We start from the raw sequence: 23,602 nt of genomic DNA, 5'->3' as shown, positions 1-23,602 counted from the left end.
GAGGGCGAAATTAACGGGATAACGGCTAACAGTTGGTTACATACGCATGGAGGTAACTCTTACGTAAAAGTATAGATATTAAAATATTAATGTCATTTTTATTTCCGTTTTTGTCGCCTATATGTCGGGTGTTATCCGTATTTAGCTGAAATTTCAATGAAGTTGATATAAAATAAAATACTAAGTCAGCTCTGTCTTTGATTAAAATGTCTGGGGGGCGTGTTCGGTGGGATGTGACAGCGCCCTCCTACGGTGTTTACGGTAACAGTCGGGTCAGATGATCCGAGCTGCATTGTAAATAGACATGCCTTCGTAGCCGCTTTAAATCATCCCCAGCAAAGCAGATTTCGGCACTCGGGCACTGCTTATCTCCAGATAACCCTTCTCTGTCGTTATCGGGTCGTTTCGCTGTCTTAAAGTGTCATTAAAGTATGTACCGGTCTTTGTACGCCTTCCGATCCTCGGAGCCCAACTCGCTGCACTTCGCGGCCGGAGAAAGCTTTTTAATCCTGGAGAGGAGCAACAAACACTGGTGGCTGGGGTCCCACTGCAGCTCGGGGGAAACCGGCTACATCCCCGCCTCGTATATCGAAAAAATCCAGGTAAAAACAATGTTTGCAATGCTCACTTTCCCTCTTTGGTTTCAGTGAATGGCATCAGTGACCGAGCTGCACCCTGGGGTGACGTGAAATCCAGGGAATGCGTAGTAAAGCGGCTGAATTGATGCGATCAGACGGATTCAGTGTACCGCTATATGTGCTGCAGTGCAAGCCATGTTGAGGGTGTCAGGGTGGGGGAATGCATGCTTGCGAAATAATAAGCCATAAATTATTGCAAAGGTTGCAGTATGGAGGGACACGGGGTGGCTTTTTTTCTCCCTGCACTGCAGTTGCTGACTGCGACAGAGATGAGCTTGCAGGAGGATGGGACAGGAAAAGAGTCAGGAAAGGATGCAATATAAGAGGATGACAAGGGGAAATACTGAGTAAGGATGAGAGATAGAGCAGATTCAAGGCCACCACCTCTGCCACACAGAGCCATTGTTTCTGCTCAGATTAACTAATCTCCTCCTGTGACTGTGTATCATTTTCCTTTTCTGCTCTCTCATTGTTTTCAAAAGTAGCTGTTCCTTCCACATAACTTTGATTCCCTCTCAGTCACACCCAGATGAGCTCAGCAGTCTCCAGACTCATAGTGAACTAGTCAGAGCATGTTATTTAAAAGAAAAAAAAGTGTCTCACAGGAGAGGAGCGCTGACTGTAATTAATGACATTGGCCTGAATGTGCAGCCTCAGTGAGCATGTGTGACTCTGGTTAAAAGGCTGTTTATGTTAGATAACCGTCCCAGTTTGTCTCACCCTCAGAGCCATATGGCTTGCCCGGTTTTGATCATTTTGTATGCCACTTAATATTTCATTGAGTTTATCCCCCGCCTCTCTCTCTCAGGCTCCAGAGCAGGATGAGGTACTGCAGTCCATCGACAGAGCGATCGAAGGAATCCACAATGTGGCCTTAAAGAATGGAGGCAAATACAATCTGGAGCAGCGGGATGTTCTGCAGTGAGTGAAGCTCTTTATGGAGATGGTGCAGCTCAGGGTTTCTCTGTGTGCTGTGTTTGAATCGCTGCCCTCCTCTGTCGCAGAAAGCTCATCCATCACAGAAAGGAGACCCTCGCTCGGCGAAGTTCGTCCTCCGCCAGTCACAAACAGGGCCTCCCATCTTCCAGCAGTGAGATATCGCTCAGTCAAACCCCTCCTCCACCCAATGGCCTTAGCAGAGACTATCAGCGACAGGGAAGCGTGCCGTTATCAGGAAGCATGGACAGTATGCAAGGACAACAGGGTTTTTATCAGGTAACAAGCAGGTGCAGTTTTTCTTACCTCATGCTCCAATTAATCTGTTAATATAAATGTGAATTATTAACATGAAAAAGCCTCGGTGCATGCAAGAGGTGCAGGGCATGGCAATCAATCTGATATATACATATAAATATTATTGTTTATTATTGTCTGCTCAGCTGTGATGCTGCTCTGGTGCATGTGCTGCGAAAAAGGAGTTTAAAGAGTGGAGTCAGAGCCGCTCTGTACCTGTCGGGTCGCATTTCTAAACAATGTTCTGAAAAAAAATGAAGAAAAGTTTCATGCTGGTGTTTGTGTATCATGCAGCACTGTGCAAAAGTCTTGAGCCACTCCTCATTTCTTTATATTTTGCTTTCAAGATGTCAGACGAAGTTTTTTTAAGTGGTCTTAAGCAATAGTTCTCCAGGCTTTCTAAAGGTCTTTTAGAGTTTCTCTTTGAACATTTGCTGTTTTTTTTAACTTATTTTTAGTTCAATCCTTTTACCTGTAACCTGACTGTGAATCATTCAGGCATACAAAAGGCACCTAACTCACAGGATGAACCACCGTTGTGTCTACATATAACAGACAACACAGGAAAGAACCAGTTAGTGTGTACTTAATAAATATGAGGAAACTGGACAGGTGAAGAATAAAAGAGGAAGTGTCAGGTATTAAAAAAATCTATCTACAGCTGATGAACAGTATCTGAAAGTCATGGCCAACAGAAATGCAGCAAAGACCTGACACAGTACCTGAACAATGCATCTGACTCTGCAGTTGATCCATCAAAAATCAGTGGCAACAGCGGAGGGAGCGATGAATCCAAATTCAGACTCAAAATTACTGAAGCTGTGTGCGATCACTTTGACAGAATCAAATAAAAGGCAGCCAAAAAGAGCTCTGAATGTCCTTCAAGAAGCCTGGAGAACTATTCCTGAAGACTGCTTAAAGAAACTAGAAGAAAGTTTGACTAAGAGAGTTCAGGCTGTGCTGAAGAGGCGGCTGTGGCTCAGGACGTAGAGCAGGTCTTGTGCTAATAGGAAGGCCGGTGGTTCAGTCTGCATGCCAGATATCCTTGGGCAAGATACTGACCCTGAGTTGCTCTGTAATGCCTTCATGGGAGTATGAATTTGTGTGAATGTCAGACAGAAAGCACTTAACTGTAGAAAAAAGTGCTTGTATGAATGGGTCTGTGAGGCATGTTGTATAAAGCAGTTTGAGAAACTTGCTGTATTAGAACCATGATACCAAATATTGACTTTCAGGTGCATTTCAAGCACATAACGAATGAGGCATTCCTCAAGACTTTTTGCATTATAATGCGTGTCCCAGTACTGATCTATTTGTGAAAGGCGATGATATTAGCCGGAGTGTAAATGAGTTTTCATGAAGCTCAGACAACAGGTTGATCTGCTCATTGGTTCCTCCACAGCGTGACCTGCTTTCAGTGTCTGTCTTGATTTTATACACAACATTTTTTTAACCCAACAATTTTTTATTATTTTTGTTAGTATAATTGTAAGTACACTTGGTCGTCTTTGTGATTGTGCCATTAATCTTTTTTAATATGTGCTGTTCAGGTTTCACAAGGGACCTGAAATGTGGGAGCTTTGTTTGTGAGCCCTTTTTTTTTTTTTTGCTACTAGTTGGTAATTACTGTGACCCATAATTATTTTGTAACAATAGACAACACGTTAATACCAATAAACCGCATTAGTTACTTATTTTTATCATTCCTGCTCCTTTTCTCACGCAGTGCTTCACCATCTGTTCATGGATAGACTTTGCTGTAAACACATTTTTTGTGAGGCATGTCTGCATGTGGCAGCAAAGATGAGCAGCAACGTGAATCTGGATCTTTCTCCTCTGTGAAGAAAAGATGAAATGTTAATTTGAGAATAAGAATAATCTGTGCACAAAAGAAAATATCACCGCATCAAAAAACACATTTTTTTAATATCTAATTTTATAGAAAAATAGGAACGCGAATGCATTTTTTCTGTGGATATTTTTGAGTGTTTGATGAGATTATTTTATCTTAAAAAGATTAGTTCTCTGAGTTCAATGTTAATGCTGAGCTGTGGAAGTTAAATCTCCATCAGCCAGCTGTGCTCCTCCTGGACCGCGAGATGACATGTTTGTTGTCTCCGTCCCTTCCATCAGGTGCCACCTCAGGCCCGGCGTGCTGCTCCGATCACTCCGCCTCCCCCTGAAAAGCAGAGGAACCACCGGCGTCCAGGTGACTTTAAGCCTTGCACTCGTCACCTAAAAACAGATTACGCTCTCAGTGTTTTCGCTCCTGCAGCTCTATTCTTAGTCATTCCTGTTTGCGCTCTCCTTTCTGTAACTGGAGCTCTCTTCCTCTCTCTCAGCAGAGCCAGAGGTCCCCTCCAGAGTGTCCTCTCTTCCCTCGTCCCCTGCTCCCTCCCTCTCGATCAGCACCACCTCCATAGACACGGGCTCCTCCCTCTCTCCGATCTCCTCTGAAGTCAGTCTGCCAAGTATTTCCAGCACCCCTCCTCCTCCTGTGCCGTCCCGTGTCAAGCCCCCCGGGCCGCCTCCGGACCTGCTGCCCTCTGACTCGTCTCCTCAGCCGGCTCCTGCAAAGAAAAGCCCCGCACCGCAGCCCCCCCAGCCTACCCCACCCTCCCAGCGCAGCACCCCTCCACAGCCTGCTGCTCCTGCTTCTCCTGCTGCTCCTGCTGCTCCTGCTGCTGAGGAGGACCAGCGGGAGCCTGAGTGGCCCGTCACCCCCCCGTCTGTTGCTGAAAACCCTCCTGGCAGCTCCTCGACCTCTGAGGTGGTTCCCATGACCATTGGAGCTGAACTGATCGAGCTGGTGCGAAAGAACACGGGCTTGAGCTACGAGCTGTCGCGGGTCGCCGTCGGCGTGGTGGTCGCCCATCTGCAGACCACTTTGCCGCAGGCCTCCCCCGCTTTGGAGCAAGTCCTCGTCTCGTTGGTGGAGAGCAAGGTCAGATTTGTTTTCATCACATGGCGTGGCTCCAGCACACTGGCGCCCAGCCAGTTTAAGAGCAGAACGCCGCAGTCGTTTAGAGTTTCAGCTCCCGCTGCATTTAGCAGCGAGGGCAGTTCACACAGGATCACTCACACATCTTTAGATACAAGCGTCACGCTTTTCTGTTTCCACTGCTGTCAGGTGGAGATTGTGGTGGAGTGGGTAATGTGACCCCAAATCCCAGTAGATGCCAACTTGTGGCTCCATCCTGTGTTTACACGCTGACATGTGTGCACACATCCTGTCGAAGAGCTCGAATAGTCTGCGGTCTCATCAGGTTGTTTTAATATGTAAAACACTCAACTTAGAAGAAGAAGTTCAAACAAAATCAAAATTAGAGTCAGCCACAGTGTTAAACAGCCTGCCTTGTGTTGCTATGGCAACTTCGAACTCTCAGGACGTGAGTAGGGTGCTGTCCTGTGGTGTTTGGCAGCAGATCAGCTGGACTCAAGGGGGTGGAGCCTTCGTGGGTCTGGTTTGTTCTACTCCATGGCTTTGATTGTGATCCTGATTGGGAATTCCAGAAAGCAGGTTTAACAAACTCTGAATCAAACATTTAAATCTGAGATGGGAAACTTGAGTTCTCACTTCCAGAAAATCTTATCAGTCAACTCAGAGTATGTTCACCCCGAGTTAAGCACATGCAGGATTCACCATGGCAACAGGTAGATGAAGAGCGTCCAATAGAATCCAGTGGAATGTTAATTTGTGCCGATGCGGACCGTGATGAAGAAAGAGCAGGGGCAGAGAAATGATTCAGTGTCAACGCCCAACTTAAATGTTCATGATAGAAGTATTAAAGCCTCGGATATCATTATTCAGCTGAGAGGGACGAAGAACGTGGCAGATGAGACGCAGCTCATGTACCTTTGAAATCAGGAAGACTGATTTTGGTGATTTGTAGTGGAAAGGATCTTAGGGTTTAAAGTAAATATTGTTAGATTTTTTTTTATTGTTCTCAACAGCGTTTAAAATTTTTTCTTCCAGCCTGTCATCTGTTTTATGATGAAATGCTGCCACAAAGGTTCAGACCACCTGCAGCCTGGATTCAAAGTCCCACTTTAAACCACATTTCTTCCCATTTTAGAGTCTCAGCGCATCAGTGCACAGTCTTGACTCAAATATTTATATAAATTGTAACAAGATGCCATCTGTGAGCTGTGATATGAGCTTTGATGTGGACCGTGTGAGTGAGGAAATGAAACTGAATGTCAGACAGATGTTTCAGGTTCAGCAACGGAGGGGAGGGAGCAGACACAAACCTGCCAGAAAGCTGGTTAGATTCAGAGTTAGCTCAGAGTTAAGTCTCATACTGTGTTTAAAAAAATCAAATTTCACTAAACCTGCTTCCTGGACCAGGACTCGCGGCAGTGCCATTACCACGGGGGGGATGGGGGTCAGTGCTGGTAAAATCCAGATAAATACCAGTTTAATTTTGTGGCTCATCAGTTCATGCTGGCTTTAATGCTTTCTTAATGAACTGCGGAGGACAGCCTCTTTATAAAACAACCGTCAATGTGCCCAGCTGTGCTGCCCGCACACATCCAAGATCTTCATCGACTTCATTGGATTCTTCCTTTATGGGTCACCACATCAGGTCATCTGCCTTCCTATCATCCTCCTCTGGCACACCACTGCTCTGCACGTCCTCCTTCGCTGCATCCATGAATCTTTTCTGAGGTCTTCTTCTTTTCTTCAGTGTCTTTTGTATCCATCTCAGCCTTGCCTCCAAACCGCTCGACCTGAGCCGTCCCTCCAATGGACTCGTTTCTAATCCCGCTTAACCTCCAATGAAAATCTTTCAACTCAGCCACCTCTAGCTCGGCCCTGTGTGTTTCCGTTAGCGCACATCCAAGATGATTAACACAAACACCAAGAAAAAACTCTGGTCTTCACCTTTAAAGCTGCTCTGATAAATGTTTTTATATTTAAGGATGACATAACTAATAATTGTTTGGAGATACGTAATAGTGATGGTTTTCTTTATGTTACAGCAGCAGTGGGGAATAGTTTTTTATTTGGGTGTTTTTAGTCAAAGGGTTCCAGTAAATTCTTTGCTCGTGTGTCTCTGATCAAAAGGAAGAAGGAGGCTTCTCTTTGGAAGGTTTCAAACGCAGTGAAACGATTAGAAAATAAATGTTTTTCTCTCTTCATGGAGACAAGAACATAGAAACATGAGAGCGAAAGCCAGGTGACCTGAAATACAACTCCAGCCATCCACTAAACAGAAAACAAAAGTGTTGTTTCGTCTGTCCTTTAGTGTGAGCCTGTGTGTTCGCTGTAACGGGTTAAACAAACGCAGGCGTGTGCTGATGTTTCTTATCCGTCCCTGTAGGACCTGAGTGCGGCGCTGCCGCAGGGCCAGGTGTGTCACGATGAACAGCGGCTGGAGGTGATCTTCAGCGACCTGGCCCGTCACCGGGACGACTCCCAGCAGCGTAGCTGGGCGCTTCATGAAGATCACGCTCTCATCGCCTGCTACCTCGAGGAGCTGCTGAAGATACTGGTATGCGTTTCTGTTAAATATGCCAACGGGATTCATTTATAAAACTGTAACAAGCAAGAAGAAGAAGAAGAGCAAACATCCAAGGAAACTGGAAGGAAGTGGATTTAGGTCAGGAGAGGGAAGCTTTTCAATGTGTTTTTACATACCTAGTAGACAGGACTGATCTGTTGTTATGATTGTGATGTGAACATTTCCTCTGATAAGCCTGTGATGCGAACCCAGGACGCGTCCAGATGTTGTGTAGTAAATACCAGATGCGTCTGATGGGATCAGAGCGGCTCAGACGGCTCCCAAATCCAGCGACGCACTTAAAGACTGAATCTGGAACCGCTTCAGGCTGCTGAATGAGCTTTGTTGGCAGTTTGTGCTGAGCCACAGTGGGATGCCCAGATGAGCTGTTAATGGCGCTCCTGCGATGTGTGGGAGTCTGATTGTTTGGGGATTATGAAGTTTCATTGTTATGTAATGTGACTGCCTTTGCTTTGTGTCCTCAGACCGATGCAAATCCAGAGGTGTGTAAGAGGATGTGCAAGGCCAACGACTTTGAGAACGTGCTGTCCCTGGTTTCCTATTATCAGATGGTGAGATGTGATGTGAACACAACAAAGGATTTGATGTTTGACTCAAATAAAAATAAAGCATCAACCGTAAAATGTCGCGATGCCTCAGAAAGAACTGCGGCAAATATTGTGTGTTTGATATTTTTCATATTTTTGGTAAGAAGTTACACTGAATGTCATCATTTTGGGCTTTTAATTATTTATTTAAACTCTCCTTTTACCAGGATGGAATGATTGTACAGCATACATCTTTAATGGCTTTAAAAAACAAGAACTGGGTTCAACAAGTTTGGATTTATTTTGTATTTTCTCTGAAGGTCAAAAGTATAGATACACATCTGTAATCTTTTAATAAGTAGTGCTGAAGGTCCTACAGTGCTTTTTAACTTGCAAAGACCAAGGCCTCATAACGTGATTGTATCATGACTGATACGACTGGTAGTTTCTCTTTGCCTGCGTAAAAATTGATTCGTTTGACAGCGTTCGCTGGATTAACTCAGAACAACGGGAAAACCTTCTAGAGAAACGTTTGATGATCAGCTGTCAAACATGGTGGTGGTAGCATCACGCTCTGGACTGTTTTGTTTCCAGTGGTATTGGTACATTGCATAAAGTGGATGGAATAACGAAGGAGGACAATATGTCTGTGAAGGTTCTCAGTCATCCAGGTCATCGTAGTCAAAGGAGCTTGCAAAGAAAAGCGTCTGGACTTCTTTAAGTTGCTTGAAGACGTTTCACCTCTCATCCGAGAAGCTTCTTCAGTTCGAGAAGAAGGAGGACAACTACCTCCAAATTCTTCAACTTCACCTCAAATCAACAGCTAGATGACTGAAACTTGGACACAACCGGGTTTTCGGACAGGACACTGATCGCTGGTTTTGGCTAAAACAGGCTAGAATTAGTCATGTGGAAAAGCTTCTCAAAGGCCTGACCATAACCCTATTAATCATTTGCTGCACCTAAAAGTTGAGCCCATGCCAGGAACCAACCAGTTTAAATGAACTTTATCAATTCTTCCAAGAAGAAGAGCCCAGAGTTGTTCCAGAAGCTTTTTGATGGCTTCCAAAAGTGTCCGGTCTGTGCTGTACAATCATCTGACTCTGGACAAACAGTTCAAAGAAACTATTAAAAGCCCAAAATCAGCACGATGTTCGTGTTTGTGTAGTTGGATATCTGTGTGAAGCATCTGTCAGAGCCGCCCTTGTTCAGCCTGGCTGACCTCAGTCAGAGCTTTACTGTTGTTGTGCATGTTGTGTGGTGATCCGGTCTCGTTGTCGCCTTCGTGCAGGAGCACCGTGTGTCTTTGCGGCTGTTGCTGCTCAAAGTTTTTGGGGCGATGTGCAGCCTGGATGCTGCTCTCATCTCCGCCCTTCTCAACTCCATCCTCCCCATGGAGCTGGCAAGAGATCTTCAGACTGACACACAAGGTGAAAATGTCACTCATTGCAGTTCCTCTTGTTTTATAGTTCAGTTAAAAGTTACCCACGTTTGTCTGATTCACTCTTTTTTTTTTTAATGTTTTTCCTTCAGAACACCAGAAGATGTGCTACACAGCTTTGCTGCTAACTATGATATTCTCAATGGGAGAGCAGGTTCCATATCATCACTACGGTATGTCTGCTCTCTCATCATTGGATGAATCTGCTGTGTGACACAAAGCAGTGCTTTGAGTTCAGCTTCCTGGCTGTGCTTTTGTCATCATTTCCAGCACATTATGAGAGGCTTATTCAAGCTAAACACATCAAGAAGTTTGACACGTGTGATTTAAAAGCTCAGCCTAAAGGCTATTGTGTGCAGTGCTGCGAGATCGATCAACTTCAGACCAGACAACAAACGACGGAGGCTCCGGAAAAGTGCAATCAAACGATGAGTTTTATTATCACAGGAGAACAACCAACCATCAGCATACGGATTGTTTTGCTCTGACAAGAATACACTGGGTTCTGGTTTTATAGGGTAAAATATCACACCTACGTCAATACAGTTCAAAAATACATGGTGACAGACGGGCAAAAGTTCAACCCGTGCAGACAAGGGTACATCACGTACACTTCTAATAACCATACACCGACATATAACTTCCCTTTTCTACATTACTTGCCTTTTAGGGTAATAACTTCAGGTCTCAGCATCTCTGAGAGCTAATAATGGACCCTCGTCATTAATCACTAAGTAGAGTACTTTGCAGCCAGTCTCAAAGAAGCAGAAGACGCTTAGGCCTTCGCTCAGACCTGCTACTAGATTAATATGTGTATCGTAAGCGTGCATGCAATTAACCTGCTATGTTCTCATCTCCCCTCAGCATGTATCATCTGGACACTCTCACCAGTGAAGCTTAAAACCTTCTAGAATGGAACATCAACTCTAACCAAGCACATTTATGCATTGTGTATAGAATGAACTCAACCTGTAAAAATAGAAAGGTCAATGTGATGACAGACATATTCAATGCAATATAAACCCTGTAGGAAATATTACTGATAAATGATACTGTAAAACATGTTATTAATACATTCTTCATAAGGCAAATTATATGGTAGCAATAAAAGAATCTCTGAATCCCAACATTCCCTCTTTTGACATTCCAACAGGAATGTCACCATACTTCATGTTGTATCACTCTAATAAAAAACACTGGACTCTCCCTGCTTGCAGAACACTTGAATGCCGAGTTTGTTCAGTTTCTGCTGGGTGTGGTGGAGGACGGGCATCCCTCTGATCCCACAGAGCAGCTGCCTGACATCTTCCTGAACCTCGTGCTTTCCTTCAACCTGCACCACACAGGTGAGAACGGCCTCCACAGATGCCTTTATCAGCGTTTTTGTACAAATCATAGCAGGAACCTGAAGGAGTTGGTTTTATTTGTAATTATAACAAATGGAGCAAGGCCATAATTTCAGTGTTCTCTGGATCATTTTTACCTTGAAATGGGTTTACGTAGAAAGAAGTTTAATAGTTGTGCTGCTTGATTGTGTCAAGCTCCCAGCAACAACGTGATCATGAACGAACTGAAGCAGAAAAACGTCAAGATCCTCTCAGAGAAAGTGCTGCTGCTCCTGAACAGAGGCGGTAAAAGAAACTATTTTTGGGAGCGTCCTCACTTTATCCTTCATAAATATTCTTCATGCGTCTTCTTTTTTTTTTTACATTTTTCATGTCCTTTCCCGCCCCCAGACGACCCCGTGTGCATGTTCAAACACACTCCGCCTGCACCGCACTCGGTGCTCAAGTTCCTGCAGGATGTTTTCGCCAGCCGAGAGACTGCCGACATCTTCTACCGCACCGACATGATGGTGATGATCGACATCGCCGTTCGACAGATATCTGACCTTTCACCTGGTGACAAGGTGGGACACTGAAAGCTGCTGATGTAATTAAGTTGCTGATAAGGAAGTGGGCTTTAGTGGGCCACTGTGGCTCTGGAAAGAGAGAGAGGGGTGATTCTGTTGTTTGCTTGTTTGGGTTACGGGATTCAAAGGCAAAACGTTTAAGTCAAACTGTCAAACAAAAGGAGGAAATCATATTTCATGGATGCATTGCATCCATATTTGTCAGGCACATGATTATTTTTTCTCCTTGTCCCTCCCTGTGAAGCTGCGGATGGAGTATCTCTCCCTCATGCACTCCATAATGCGCTCGACGGACTACCTCGAGCACCGGCACCGCCTGTCGGATCTGCAGGGGACGCTGCAGAGGATTCTCAGGGAGGAAGAAGATCCCGGCGAGGATGAAGGGAGCGCTACGGCGAAACAGATGGATAAGCTGATCGTGCAGCAGATCTACAAGGAGTTCCCACAGATCTGCGAGAACCAGGACTAACCGGTGCCAGTATCACAAACTGTAGTCTGCTCCCAGCTACTGCGGCGAGGTACGGTAAAGATTAAAAGAGGAAGAGCGGACATTTGAAGACGACTCGTACCCCGCGCCGGCCCGTGCTGAGAGAAGCCGGTGTTTACTCCAGTGCTGCAGCGTGCGTGGGATGCTGAGTGTTATTTGAATAATGAGTGTGTGAGAGTGTGTGAGTGTTTAAGAAGGAAGAAATCTGACAAATGCACAAAAGGTTTGTGCCATATTTGGTGAATTAGTAAGTGGCCAATCCTTGAAGCTCATCTCAAAGCGAATCCTTAGCAATAATGTCCTTGTGAAGCTTACGTGGACTAACTGCATGCACCTAAAAGTATTGTTGAAATTAACTGACTAATAACCACAGGTAAACTCTATTCTAACCAAACTGACTGCAGTTTACAGATTTATAGCAGGAAGGCAAATCAGTGCTTACGTTAGATGATTTGAGGCCACAGCTTCAGCGTGGAGAGAAAGCTTTGAACCTTTACGTGCTTCCCTTTTAGTGGGACCAAACTACTGTGTGTTACTGACAGCGATATTTTCTCCACAGGTCACCGCACTCTTAAAACTGACTTCCTCTTTTATTCATATCCTCCATCCTAATTTAAGACGAGTAGAACAACTTGAGCAAGTTTACTTCTCTGGCGAGAAAAGCACAGTCTGACTCGCGCGTTGCCGATACTAAGCTTTTTGCTGATTAAGCTGCCGCTGCTTATTATCGAGTCTCTTCTCGCTCTGGTACTTTCCTCACAGCTTTTCGCTCTGTACCTGCAAAAGCGAAGCTCCTCAAGCATCACGCCTCATCGACCGTTTACAGCTTCTGTGCTGCAGTAAAGCAAAATTCTGACAACTGGCTTGTGAGCTGTGGCAGGAGTGTTATTACATTATCAGTGTTGTTGATTTCCAGCTTCTCATGTTCATACTTAAAGTCAAGAAGAAGAACTGTAATGCAGGACATTTATTTGATCTCACTGTGGTTTAAATACTTTCATACCTTCCCCCTGATTGTTTTTTTTTTTCCCCTCCTCTCAACACTGTAGTGATGATGTTGTTCATTATTATCTGATTTTTAATCTCTGGCATTGCTTCTCCTGACACGATCCAGAGGTGATATCAGACGTTTAGTGTGAGTGTTTCATTCTCTGGTTGACTGTGTGTGTCTCTTTACGGTGTATGTGCGTTCCTTTGTGCGCGTGCGAGTGGTGAACGTCTCCATGATTCACTTTGTCTGCAAATGTGCTGCGGCTGTGTTATAATGAAACTAATAAAGCTCTATTTTAACAGTGAACTGTATTTTTGAGAGTGTGATTGCGGGGCAGAATATCCTCATTCACAGTCTTCACTGCACTAACGACACAACAAATGTTGAAGTCAGATTTGGCTGTTTGTTTGTTTTATTCAGAGTTCAGAATCATTTAATTATTGTATTTGTTTTATATTTATTGTATTCAATTTATTTTAAACATTATTGCACAACTAAGGTGTTGGAAACATTGCTCTGAGATGTTGGTCCATACTGACATGACGGCATCGCAGAGTTGCTGCAGATTTGTCAGCTACACATCAGTGGTGAGACTCTCCCGTTCCATCACATCCTCAAGGTGCTCTGTTGGATGCATCTGGTGGCCATTTGAAAACAGTGAAATATTCATGTTCAAGAAACCAGTTTGAGATGATTTGAGCTTTGCGGCATGATGATCGTGGTAGAAGCAGCCACTGGATGATGGGAACACTGGGGTGACAGAAGGATGGATATGGTCAGTAACAATACCAAGCCAGGCTGTGGTGTTTAAACGATGCTCAGTTGGCACAAAGGGATCCAAAATGTGCAAAGAACATTTTCCCTACACCGTTACAGCTTTTATGCTTTCATTATATTCTGACCCAACCGTCTGAATGTTGCAGCAGAAATCAAAACTCATTAGACTCATTAGACATTTTTCCAATCTTCTATTGTCCAGTTTTAGTCAGCCTGTGTGAACTGTAGGCCGGTTGGTGGTGAGGTAACTAAGTAGGACAGATCAAAAGACACGCTGGAAGAAAAGAGAGCGAGAGGTGGCCACACTCTGTTTCTTCCCCATTCTCACGCTCTGTTTGAACTTCAGCAGGTCATTTTGATCATGCCCACAGGCATAAATGGACTGAGTTGCAGCCATGTGATTGGCTGATTAGATAGTTGAATTACGGAGCATCTGAACACTTGTACCTAATGAAGTGGCAGGTGAGTACACTTAGAAAACACATTTACCATGTTTGAGACTCCAACACTTCTCACTTCACTGAAATACAAGACAAGTGTATCATCTTTGATCCATCAGTTTTTGAGACTTCTACATCATCAATGTAAAAAAAATGAAACAAAGTGTACATTTATAATACATTTTTTAAGGAATAAATAGCAAACATTACACTCAAATTTTGTCAGAAGATTCCTTAAACACTTTTTAAGCCATGTTCTGACAATTATTTCTTTAAAGGGTTACAAAGATGTCAGGAGCTTGAATACTAAACGGCAGAGGGCAGGAGTACTTGTGTGCATCGAGTAGTCAGTCTGATAAAAACCAGTAGAAGAAGAATGCTCACCATTTCCGCCGGACAACAAACAGAAACGCACAGGAGTGCAGCAGTGTTGCAGTCAGATCGGTCCGGGTAAAGTGGGTCAAAGGTCCAGCAGACCGGAGCGGCTTCAGCTCTCGCAGATATCCGTCTCTCTCCCTTAGGAAAGCCCGAGCAGGTGAGGTGTTAGCGGCTGGCTCCGGCACCTCTGTGTTTCCTCTGCGCTTCATTCATTTCGCTTTCCTTCCTGCAGACTGTAAACATGTCCAAGCAGCCGCAGCCGATCAGCCCGCTGAAGAACTTCTTCGCTGGAGGCTTTGGAGGGGTTTGCCTGGTCTTCGCCGGACACCCACTGGACACGATCAAAGTAAACAATAAACAGCTGCGTGGGTTTATTTGCCACCGTGCTGTGCATGTATTAGACACACAGCAAGGGTGTGAGGTGTATGGGACACTTTGTGCAGGCCTCGGGGGTGTTAGTGAAACACAACCGTGAGTTCAGTGTGAGTGTTTCTGCAGCTCAGAGATTACCTTTGACCCACTTTCAGGCTGTGAAGTGACTCGGCTCACCTGGATACATGCAGGAGGGCTGTCACTGCGTCAGACACTCAAGATCAGATCAATACTGCTGATAATTCAATCAAGCCTGTGTGCTGTCCAGTTTCAGCCTGCATGAAGTCATGGCTTATCCTTGCAAAGACTGCTGAAACAAAGTCCTGTGGTGTTTGGCTATAATGCACCACACCATGTTACAAACAAGGCACAAACACCACATAGCACCTGTCAGCACGGTGGTGGAGGGTTAAAGTTTTGGTGTAAGCTACGTCATAAATAAAGCTTTAGCTCGTATGATGGGCTGATGTCGCGTGCGAACCGTGAACATCTCCATAAATCAGTAACAGCCCACCTGCATGCTTCCAGGTGAGCTGAGTCACTTCACAGCTTGAAAGTGGGTCAAAGGTCATCTCTGAGCTGCAGAAACACTCTTGCGCCCTTTAATTGGATAAGTGGTTCCTGCAACGGTATTGCTGTCACCTCACAGTAGGTGAAGGTGCTGGGTTTGAAGCCTGGCTGTGTGGAATTTCCTCCAAGAGCTCAGCTCCTGAAGACATGCATGTTAGGTTAATTAGTGATTCTGCACTGGCCATGGAGGGGAAGTAGATAAATTGCTTAAAGTGTATAGAACAAGGTGATGTTAACATGTGACTTGTAGTCTAAAGACTAGAAAAGCGCTATATAAATGGGAGTGCGCTACATTACAAAATGGATTATCAGTTAAAATCAAAAAAAGTAATGCGTACATATCTAACATTCAGATTCTGATATGAATGAAAAATCTCAAGCTGCCCTAAACTTGCATTTAAATTCAGTGGAAACAGCCTGTATGTAAAGTGTGTAGAAAAAAAATTCCACCCATTGCATGTCCTCTGTTATGCTGTAAATATTTTGGGTGTACATCATCTCTTTCATAAAATACATGTTTTCAGGTAAAATGGGTCCTTAGGGAAGTTCCTTTCTACTCCAACATGCTATTTTTGGCTGCTCCTTTATTCACGAGGGGCCGTCACAGCAGGTAGCTTTACATGTTTGGCTTGGAGGCGTTCACTGTCGCAGGCAGAGAAGGGGGGTACACATGGGACAGGTTGTCGCAGGGGTAACACATTCACACCTATGGGCAGTTTAGAGTATCCCGGTAACCAAACATGCATGTTTTGGGGAGGAAAAGACCCCACACCCCCTCTTGTTCAAGAGTGCACACCACAGCACTACCCTGTCCCAAGTGTTTTTACCAAACAATCACACACAGACTGAGATGGAGTCCTCAGGGGTAATTCGGGCTTCTTGCCCAAGAATAATTTGACAAGCAGTCGAGGAGAGCCACAAATATACAAATTAGACTTAATTCACATAACCTCTTTCTGTAAAGATATGAAAATAACCAATCACTAAAAAGCAAAACCTTTCATTATATATGCCGTCACCGCGCAGAAGGTGACGTATTTGTCAATAACCTTCTGAAGTAGGGCTGTGCGATATGACCAAAATCTCATATCCCGATATAAGACATCTATCGTTCGATAACGATATAAATCACAAAAATGTAACATTTTCTGTAAATTCTGTGAATCTTGGGCAGCTCGACTTGCGTGAAGTGTTTCCAGCTGCGCGTCATGTAGCTGGAGTCGAGTGTTTTAACCGATGCATGAAACGATACATTTTTAGACATAAGTTGTAACAGCCGCTGTTTTCTTTGTATTTATTACACAGCGTGCTGCGGGGAAAAGCCTGTTCTAATGTTTGAGTCTAAGGTTTATTTTTTAGCACCTGGCGGCTCTTTTTTTAATTCTCATCCGTAAATAATCTGCTCTTTCACGTGATTCCGTTTATTTTGAAAAGTCTCAACAGGATCTTGGGCTTTATTGTGAAAGGTTTATGTGGACCATAAACAAGCGGATTGTTGCTAACCACAACGCATAAAAACAGGTGCTTGTCTGTCCATAGTGTGGTTATATAAAATATAAGAAAGAACTTTACGAAATTAATATAGCCACTACAGTGACCATCAAAACAATGAAAAAATATTGCCGTAAACAGTTTATTTTGCGACACCACGAAACAAACCATAGCATAAAATGAAACAATAGAGTTCCGATAGATATATGAACAGCCCTATTCTGAAGTCTCTTCCAACTATGAGGTCCATGTTCCCTGTTCTGTAGAAAGGCAGGTCAAAGGCAGGGTTTCACTTGTTTCACTTGATAAATGACATCTTAGATTATTAAGAATGGTTTTGTAAACAGGAGACACTGGAGTTGTTTTGGGGGGTTTCTCTCAGGGTGGCGTCCACCCGACCTCCCCGTACAGGATAGAGTGATGGGATCTGAAACTGTTTCCAGTGTTAAATCCAAGTCCTGAGATTGTGATACCCAGCAGAGCTCTGGCAGCAGCGTGCATGCAGATTACATTTGCATATTCAAAAACTGGTCAAACCTGCTGCTAAACCAGAGCAGCTGCTTTTTTTCTAAAACGAAACCCAACTGAGCTTTCAGCTTCCTCATCAGTTCCTTTTAAAGTAAACCAGGCAATTTTAATATTTCAGCTCCCGTTATCATCACGATAGTAAACCAGCACATCTAAGTTACCTGGGGTTTGGTGGTGTTTAGTGTTAAATGCCTTTAGTTAAATGATAAGTCTAATCAGACCCTTTTTAAATAGCTAAAATAATCAGATTTGAAGTTAGGCAGGGCTTTTTCACTAGAGGGCGCTGTTCCAGCTGAGTGCACAGTGTCAAACTGCAGCCAGGTGAAGAATATGACGTGAAACTACTATGAATGAATCGATTTTTTTTTTAAAGAAAAGTAAACTGTTTTGATTGTTAATCATCTTTTCAGGTTCTGAAGTGCGCCCTGATCATGATACATGTTACACAAGTGATTTCATTGTTATCTTGGTCAGTGTGTCGTACTGATAGTTACTCTGTGATTCCCACCTTTTTCTTCCACTCATGCTCTTGAGCAGACAGTATAAGGAGGTTCAGAGGAAGACAGAGGTCCTTTCTAGTGCTCAGATTTGCAAAGGAGGCTACAGAAATATTTATAAATAAAGCAGATGCACACCTTAACACATGAGCGAAGAAACGACATGAAAGGAGAAGGTCGATGAGAAGTGTAAAGTCAGTCAATGACCAGCTACATGTAAATCTGTTGTGTACTTTGTGTATCTGGTGGTCGTGTTTGGATTAAATCATGCACGCAGTCCACAAGAAGAAGAAAAGAGCACGTTTCCATGGAAACCTCAGGTTATTTGCACACTTCACATCCTTTTCTCGCTCCCTCTCTCTCAGGTGCGTTTACAAACTCAACCAAAACCCAAACCTGGCGAGAGCCTCCTGTATGCTGGGACCATAGACTGTTTTAAAAAAACTTTAGCCAAAGAGGTGAGCATGCACACTGATGCAAACTCTGGCATTTATTAACTAAAATATTGTTTTTGAGTCCTCAAACTGATGTTTCCTCCTCCTCGTCTTCCTTTACAGGGTATTAAAGGACTCTATAAAGGAATGGCAGCCCCCATAATCGGAGTCACGCCCATGTTTGCTGTCTGTTTCTTTGGGTTTGGGCTGGGAAAGAAACTGCAACAGAGAACTCCCGATGATATCCTTACGTAGGTCATTGCTTTGTCACGGGTGGCGACAGTTTGGGTTGATCCTGTCAGACGCTCTGTGGTCGATTTCTGAGAGTATATCAGCCCCGTTCTCTTGTCTCCTGCAGGTATCCACAGCTGTTTGCTGCTGGGATGTTGTCTGGCGTGTTCACCACAGCCATCATGGCTCCTGGAGAGCGCATCAAATGTCTCCTACAGGTCAGAGGTTAAACATGCATCTGATTGCTCTCACTTTGTTACCTGAGTAGTTGATTCGACGTGTGGAAACGCCTAGTATTTCTTTCAGCCCCTCCTGTCAAAGGTTAGAAGTTATTATTTGGAACAAATCTTCAGTAAGTGTAAAATTATGCGTGTGTGTCTGCAGATTCAAGCTTCCACGGGGGAGGTGAAGTACGCAGGACCCATGGACTGCGTCAAACAGCTGTACAGAGAGTCTGGAATCAGGGGAGTCTACAAAGGCACCGCTCTGACCCTCATGAGAGGTGCTGCTTTACTTAAATATTCATTATTTGCTCTTCATTTCTTAGTAGATCAAATATTAACACTTCATGTCATGTCTTCACAAACTTTCTGCTTACATTTAGTTTTACTAACCAAATCCCTGGAGGCCTGACAAACATGCTCATGTAACCTTTCCCAAGATGTTTTTAAAGCTATTTTAAGTCCTCCATTGTTAATGTCGCTGTGTCTGCTGCCACATTGTTGCAGTGTTTGGTTCATGACCAGCACCACCATCAGAAAAACTCCTACCACATGACATAGAATGAGTGAAATTGATGTTTTTGCTTTGCCAGCAAGAACAAAGTTGCTTTAGTTGTTCTGTCGCACTGTGTGCATCTATCCACTCATCCACACAACATTAAAACCACCTTCCCAGTACTGTGTAAGATCAGATCGACTTTATTTATCCCAAAGTTGGGAGATTCCTCTGTTAGAGCCGATGAAAAAGTATAAATGGATAACATAAGAAGAATGGTATGAAACTCATTTTTTCCTTCTGATGCAAATCCAGTCATTTTGTTCTAAGAGCAAGCATGAAACATGACGGAAAGTGCTAGTTCAGAAAAGAGCTTCAAGGTTTTCTATATATAAGCTTTCCTGGGGTAAAGAGTTCATGTGGATGCCACTCAAAAAAGCAACAACACAATCTTGGAGATACAAAGTTGAACTTTCTGGATATTATCTCAAAATTCTGCAGTTATTTTCTCAGTTTGAGTTGGTAAGTTTTTCACTTGGCAAAAAAAACTAGATCTTTGTACTGGTAGAAACAAGATTCTATAGCACAATAAGGTAAAAATGTATCAGAAAGATTACAATAATGTAAAACTAAATAAAAGTATAAATGGGGTGGGGGTGTCCCGTGGTGTCTTCCACTGAGGCGTAGGCCTTTGATGCTTCGGGTCCTGTGGGTTGAGGGGTGGGGTATCTGTGGGGCAGGATTGTTTGGGTGCGGCCCACGGATCCTTGATGGGGTTGTGGTCTAGGCGGTTTGCAGGACTTGGGCTCTCTGTTGTGCATTGTTTATGGTGTGGTGAAGCGCATTGTCCTGCTGGGTGTTGGTCTGCGACAGTGTTTAGATGGGTCGCGTTTGAATGCCAACACTCTATTCGTGAGATACTTCTGGAGCATGCAGAGAAGCAGCTCGAGGCCACGTTAGCTGCTAACTCACACGAAACTGTCAGCAGCTGAGTCTCGCCGTGAGTGACACAGGCACCACGTTTTCATGAGGAAGAACAAACCAGCACACCCGAGGACGTGGAATTTAAAAAAAACCAAAAAAACAAGATACTTCTGTATTCAAGTTCAGTGAAACTCATTCTGATTATCACCATGTCTCTGATGTGTAAAGATGAAAACCATCACAGGGTGATCTCTGCCTGAACGGCTAACTAGGGCTACCCTCCAAAAAACCCGAGATCTCTTCTAGTTTTGGTCAAACCACATCTGAGGGCTCAAAACTGAAGGAAAGGGTTAAACAGCTCTTACAGGCTTTCAGAAAACGTCAAACACTTGATCTTTAAATTAAAGTAATTATGACTTTAATCCATTTTATTAAATGTCATTGGGTAAAGTAGTCATATTTAAGTTGTTTGGGGTGTTAAAGTGGAAAATTATGAAGTTCAAACTGTGTGTGTGTGTGTGTGTGTGTGTGTGTGTGTGTGTGTGTGTGTGTGTGTGTGTGTGTGTGTGTGTGTGTGTGTGTGTGTGTGTGTGTGTGTGTGTGTGTGTGTGTGTGTGTGTGTGTGTGTGTGTGTGTGTGTGTGTGTGTGTGTTTGTTTTGTAACTCAGATGTTCCAGCCAGTGGGATGTACTTCATGTCTTATGAGTGGTTGAAGAATCTCCTGACACCTGCAGGAAAAAGGTTCATATTTGCTCTGCCCTGCAGCATTTGCAGCTGTGTGTTTATATAAAACAGGCCGTCTGAGCATTGGGACTTGTACTCTTGTCTTCGCAGCCATAACGAGCTCAGTATTCCCAGCGTGCTGTTTGCAGGAGGGATAGCCGGCATCTGTAACTGGGCTGTCGCTATTCCCCCCGACGTACTCAAGTCGCGTTTCCAGACAGGTTGGTGTTTGTGATCAGTATCCATCCTAGTTTAGTGCTGCAGATCCTGGAGTTTGTTTGTTTTTTTCAATTCTGCTGATTTATATTTGAAGATTTTTGCACTTTTTGTATTTTAAGATCATCTTCAGTTTAATTTTGTTCAGTGATTTAAAAAAAAAAAATTACATTCATGCTAAATGTAAGGATGCTCTGTAGCCTGTGGAAAGTTTGAAGCTGATTTTTCATCAGTCAGAAAAACTGAAGATGAGTCCTGTTTCTCTGTCCGCTGCCTGACCTCCTCCTGGTATAAGCAGCTTTGTCTTTTAAAACGTTGTCTGTGACCAAGTTAATAAAGTGTCTTTCTCTCAGCTCCTGAAGGGAAGTATCCCAACGGTTTCCGTGATGTCCTGCGGGAGCTGATCAGAGAGGAGGGCGTGGCCTCTCTGTATAAGGGCTTCAACGCTGTCATGCTTCGAGCTTTCCCTGCAAACGCGGTGAGTCTGCTTCACTTATTCTTCAGGCATGATTGATGCAAAAAGAGATAAATTACACTGGAATGGGAATAAAGTGATTTAAAAAAAATGTAGAACAGCCAGTTTGTGCGTGCTACTCTTGTTCGTGCCGTTTGTGCACTTCAGCCTTCTGCAGAGGCGAAGTGACAGCAAGCAAAAGCTGAAGCAGTCAAAGCAATGAGACGTTTTCACTGCAGCCACTGTTTGTGCTTCTCATGCAGCTTGTTTGATCTTTGTAAATCATGGTGAACTCCTCCATCACTCCCTTTCCTGTTCGGGCTCCCTGTGGAGCCGTTTTTCAGGACAACTGCACACAAGCACATCTGCTGCAAGTCCCTCATTCTTCATACACATTCATAAACACGTTTTTTGATTGTTATTTATGTTTTTTACCTCAGCTGTAAGAGGCTGATGGGGTATTGTCAAGGACATCAAGTTTGATAATGCGATAACTGCGATAAACAAATTTGAATCTCAGTGACTTCAATTTTAAGGTCACAGGCCAAATTTTCTGAAAATACTGTGAATGTGATAACTCAAGAACAAGGTGACAAAGGAATTTGAAATTGATAGTCTAGATGTGTCCACTGGGAGGCTGAGGTGGTTGCCAGTATTTTTCTACATATCAGCCCACTGCATCGTTTTAAATACAGTTTACAGTTTAACTCTTGGACCATAAACAAAGCCCAGATTCACTGTATTCATTTCCAAAACAGCAAATCTGCAAAATATCTGCCTACTGGCATCTTTAAAGATGATTAATTGGCACATTTTATCTCATACATGGAAAAACTACGTCTGGATACGACTTTTTTGTAGTATGAATAGCCTTTGGGGAGGTTGATATCAGCAGGAAAAGTTGTAAAAGTTATGAAAATAGAGTTAAAGTTTACACCCTCCTTCACATTTTCCAATGCTAACAAGTATCGGCTTACATGCAGATGACTGCTAACAAAGTGACACCACTTTAAAGTACACAGTAAGCATCTGGTGTTAATTTCAACAGGGGAAGCACAGCGAGCCTCACTGTTCCACATAAAAATAACTCGAATAAAAGCCAGCTGATTATTTCTGCGTATCTGTGGTGAGCTTTACTTCCTCCCCGCTTCGTAGACTAAACAGTTTTTGTTTCTCGTCTTTTTGTTACCAGGCTTGTTTCTTAGGATTTGAGCTCGCAATGAAGTTCCTGAACTGGTTGGCACCAAACCTGTGACGGAGGCTCTGCGTCACCTCGTTTGTGATCCCTGGGAAACGCACGCAAGGATCTGAAGAGATTTTAAAGAATTTCCAACTTTTTGATTGTTTCTGAAACATTTTGGTACAGTGCAACACGTGGATGGTTCAGACCTGCTGAGAGTCGATTGGAAAATGTTGATTGGAAAATCGTGATGGCTTGGCTGTAACCATGCCAACACACACACAACACACACACTCAGTCGAATGTTCTCACTCCTTTTGTTTTACTTTTTTTTTTTTTTTTTAAATTGAGTTTTTTATGTTTTAAAAAAATGGAGTGAAGTGAACATGTGCCTTACCTTTTATCTGCGAGCTGGTGGACATATCAGGGAAAAGGTGCATTCTCTCGTGCTTTGTGTGCCGGGCTCTCAGCAACACACACCTCTGAACTGTCTGCATCCTCAGTGATCGATAACACAACCTTCACTTTCTGTCTGACTAATGTGAAATTATAGGAATAGGCATAATGGCTGTGATCAAACAGCACATGAATGGCAACATCTGTAAAAATAAATAAATAAATCAGAATCCATAAACAACAAAAAAATTCCTGCTGTTTTTTTGTTGTTGTTTTTTCTGTCATGTCTCCAGTTTTTTTTCCAGTTTTTAGCAGTTCAGTGTGTGATTACTGTAGTTGGAGATGTTGGAAAAGCCCCAACTGCTCTCCTCCTGTCTGCATGTCTTTATTCAGGCTGGCAGCATATCATCAATTTCAAATAATCCTAAATAAGCAGTTTTGATATTTTGAGTTTTTTGAGGAAACCATACTGGGGTGGAGCAACTTCTATGTCCTTAAAATACATAAATGCATACAAATC

The 23,602-nt window shown here is 43.5% G+C and overlaps 2 protein-coding genes across 3 annotated transcripts; both read left to right on the top strand.

Moving 5' to 3' along the window:
• The first annotated feature begins 220 nt into the window (after positions 1 to 220).
• nckipsd (NCK interacting protein with SH3 domain) lies at positions 221 to 13,060 on the top strand. Of its 2 annotated transcripts, none has more exons than XM_080891980.1 (13): positions 221 to 602; positions 1,447 to 1,559; positions 1,643 to 1,853; positions 4,005 to 4,080; positions 4,217 to 4,815; positions 7,196 to 7,366; positions 7,861 to 7,947; positions 9,215 to 9,353; positions 9,457 to 9,537; positions 10,582 to 10,710; positions 10,906 to 10,995; positions 11,101 to 11,273; positions 11,521 to 13,060. In XM_080891980.1, exons 1-13 carry the CDS (start codon positions 432 to 434, stop codon positions 11,743 to 11,745), a joined length of 2,265 nt encoding a protein of 754 aa, XP_080748106.1. In that variant the 5' UTR covers positions 221 to 431; the 3' UTR covers positions 11,746 to 13,060. The 2 variants fall into 2 exon arrangements, with proteins under 2 accessions (XP_080748106.1, XP_080748105.1); XM_080891979.1 differs by having other exon boundaries at positions 222 to 602; positions 4,214 to 4,815.
• A 1,300-nt stretch (positions 13,061 to 14,360) lies between these two features.
• slc25a20 (solute carrier family 25 member 20) lies at positions 14,361 to 23,335 on the top strand. Its single transcript, XM_080890702.1, has 10 exons — positions 14,361 to 14,506; positions 14,582 to 14,695; positions 18,173 to 18,265; positions 18,365 to 18,492; positions 18,600 to 18,690; positions 18,857 to 18,974; positions 20,782 to 20,854; positions 20,948 to 21,057; positions 21,406 to 21,530; positions 22,699 to 23,335. Exons 2-10 carry the CDS (start codon positions 14,591 to 14,593, stop codon positions 22,759 to 22,761), a joined length of 906 nt encoding a protein of 301 aa, XP_080746828.1. The 5' UTR covers positions 14,361 to 14,506; positions 14,582 to 14,590; the 3' UTR covers positions 22,762 to 23,335.
• The last annotated feature ends 267 nt before the right edge of the window (positions 23,336 to 23,602 follow it).

Source organism: Rhamphochromis sp. 'chilingali' (assembly GCF_963969265.1).
Source record: "Rhamphochromis sp. 'chilingali' genome assembly, chromosome: 9".
Taxonomy (NCBI): Eukaryota; Metazoa; Chordata; class Actinopteri; order Cichliformes; family Cichlidae; genus Rhamphochromis; species Rhamphochromis sp. 'chilingali'.
Note: the sequence above shows the minus strand (reverse complement) of the source record. Positions and strands in the feature narration are given on the sequence as shown.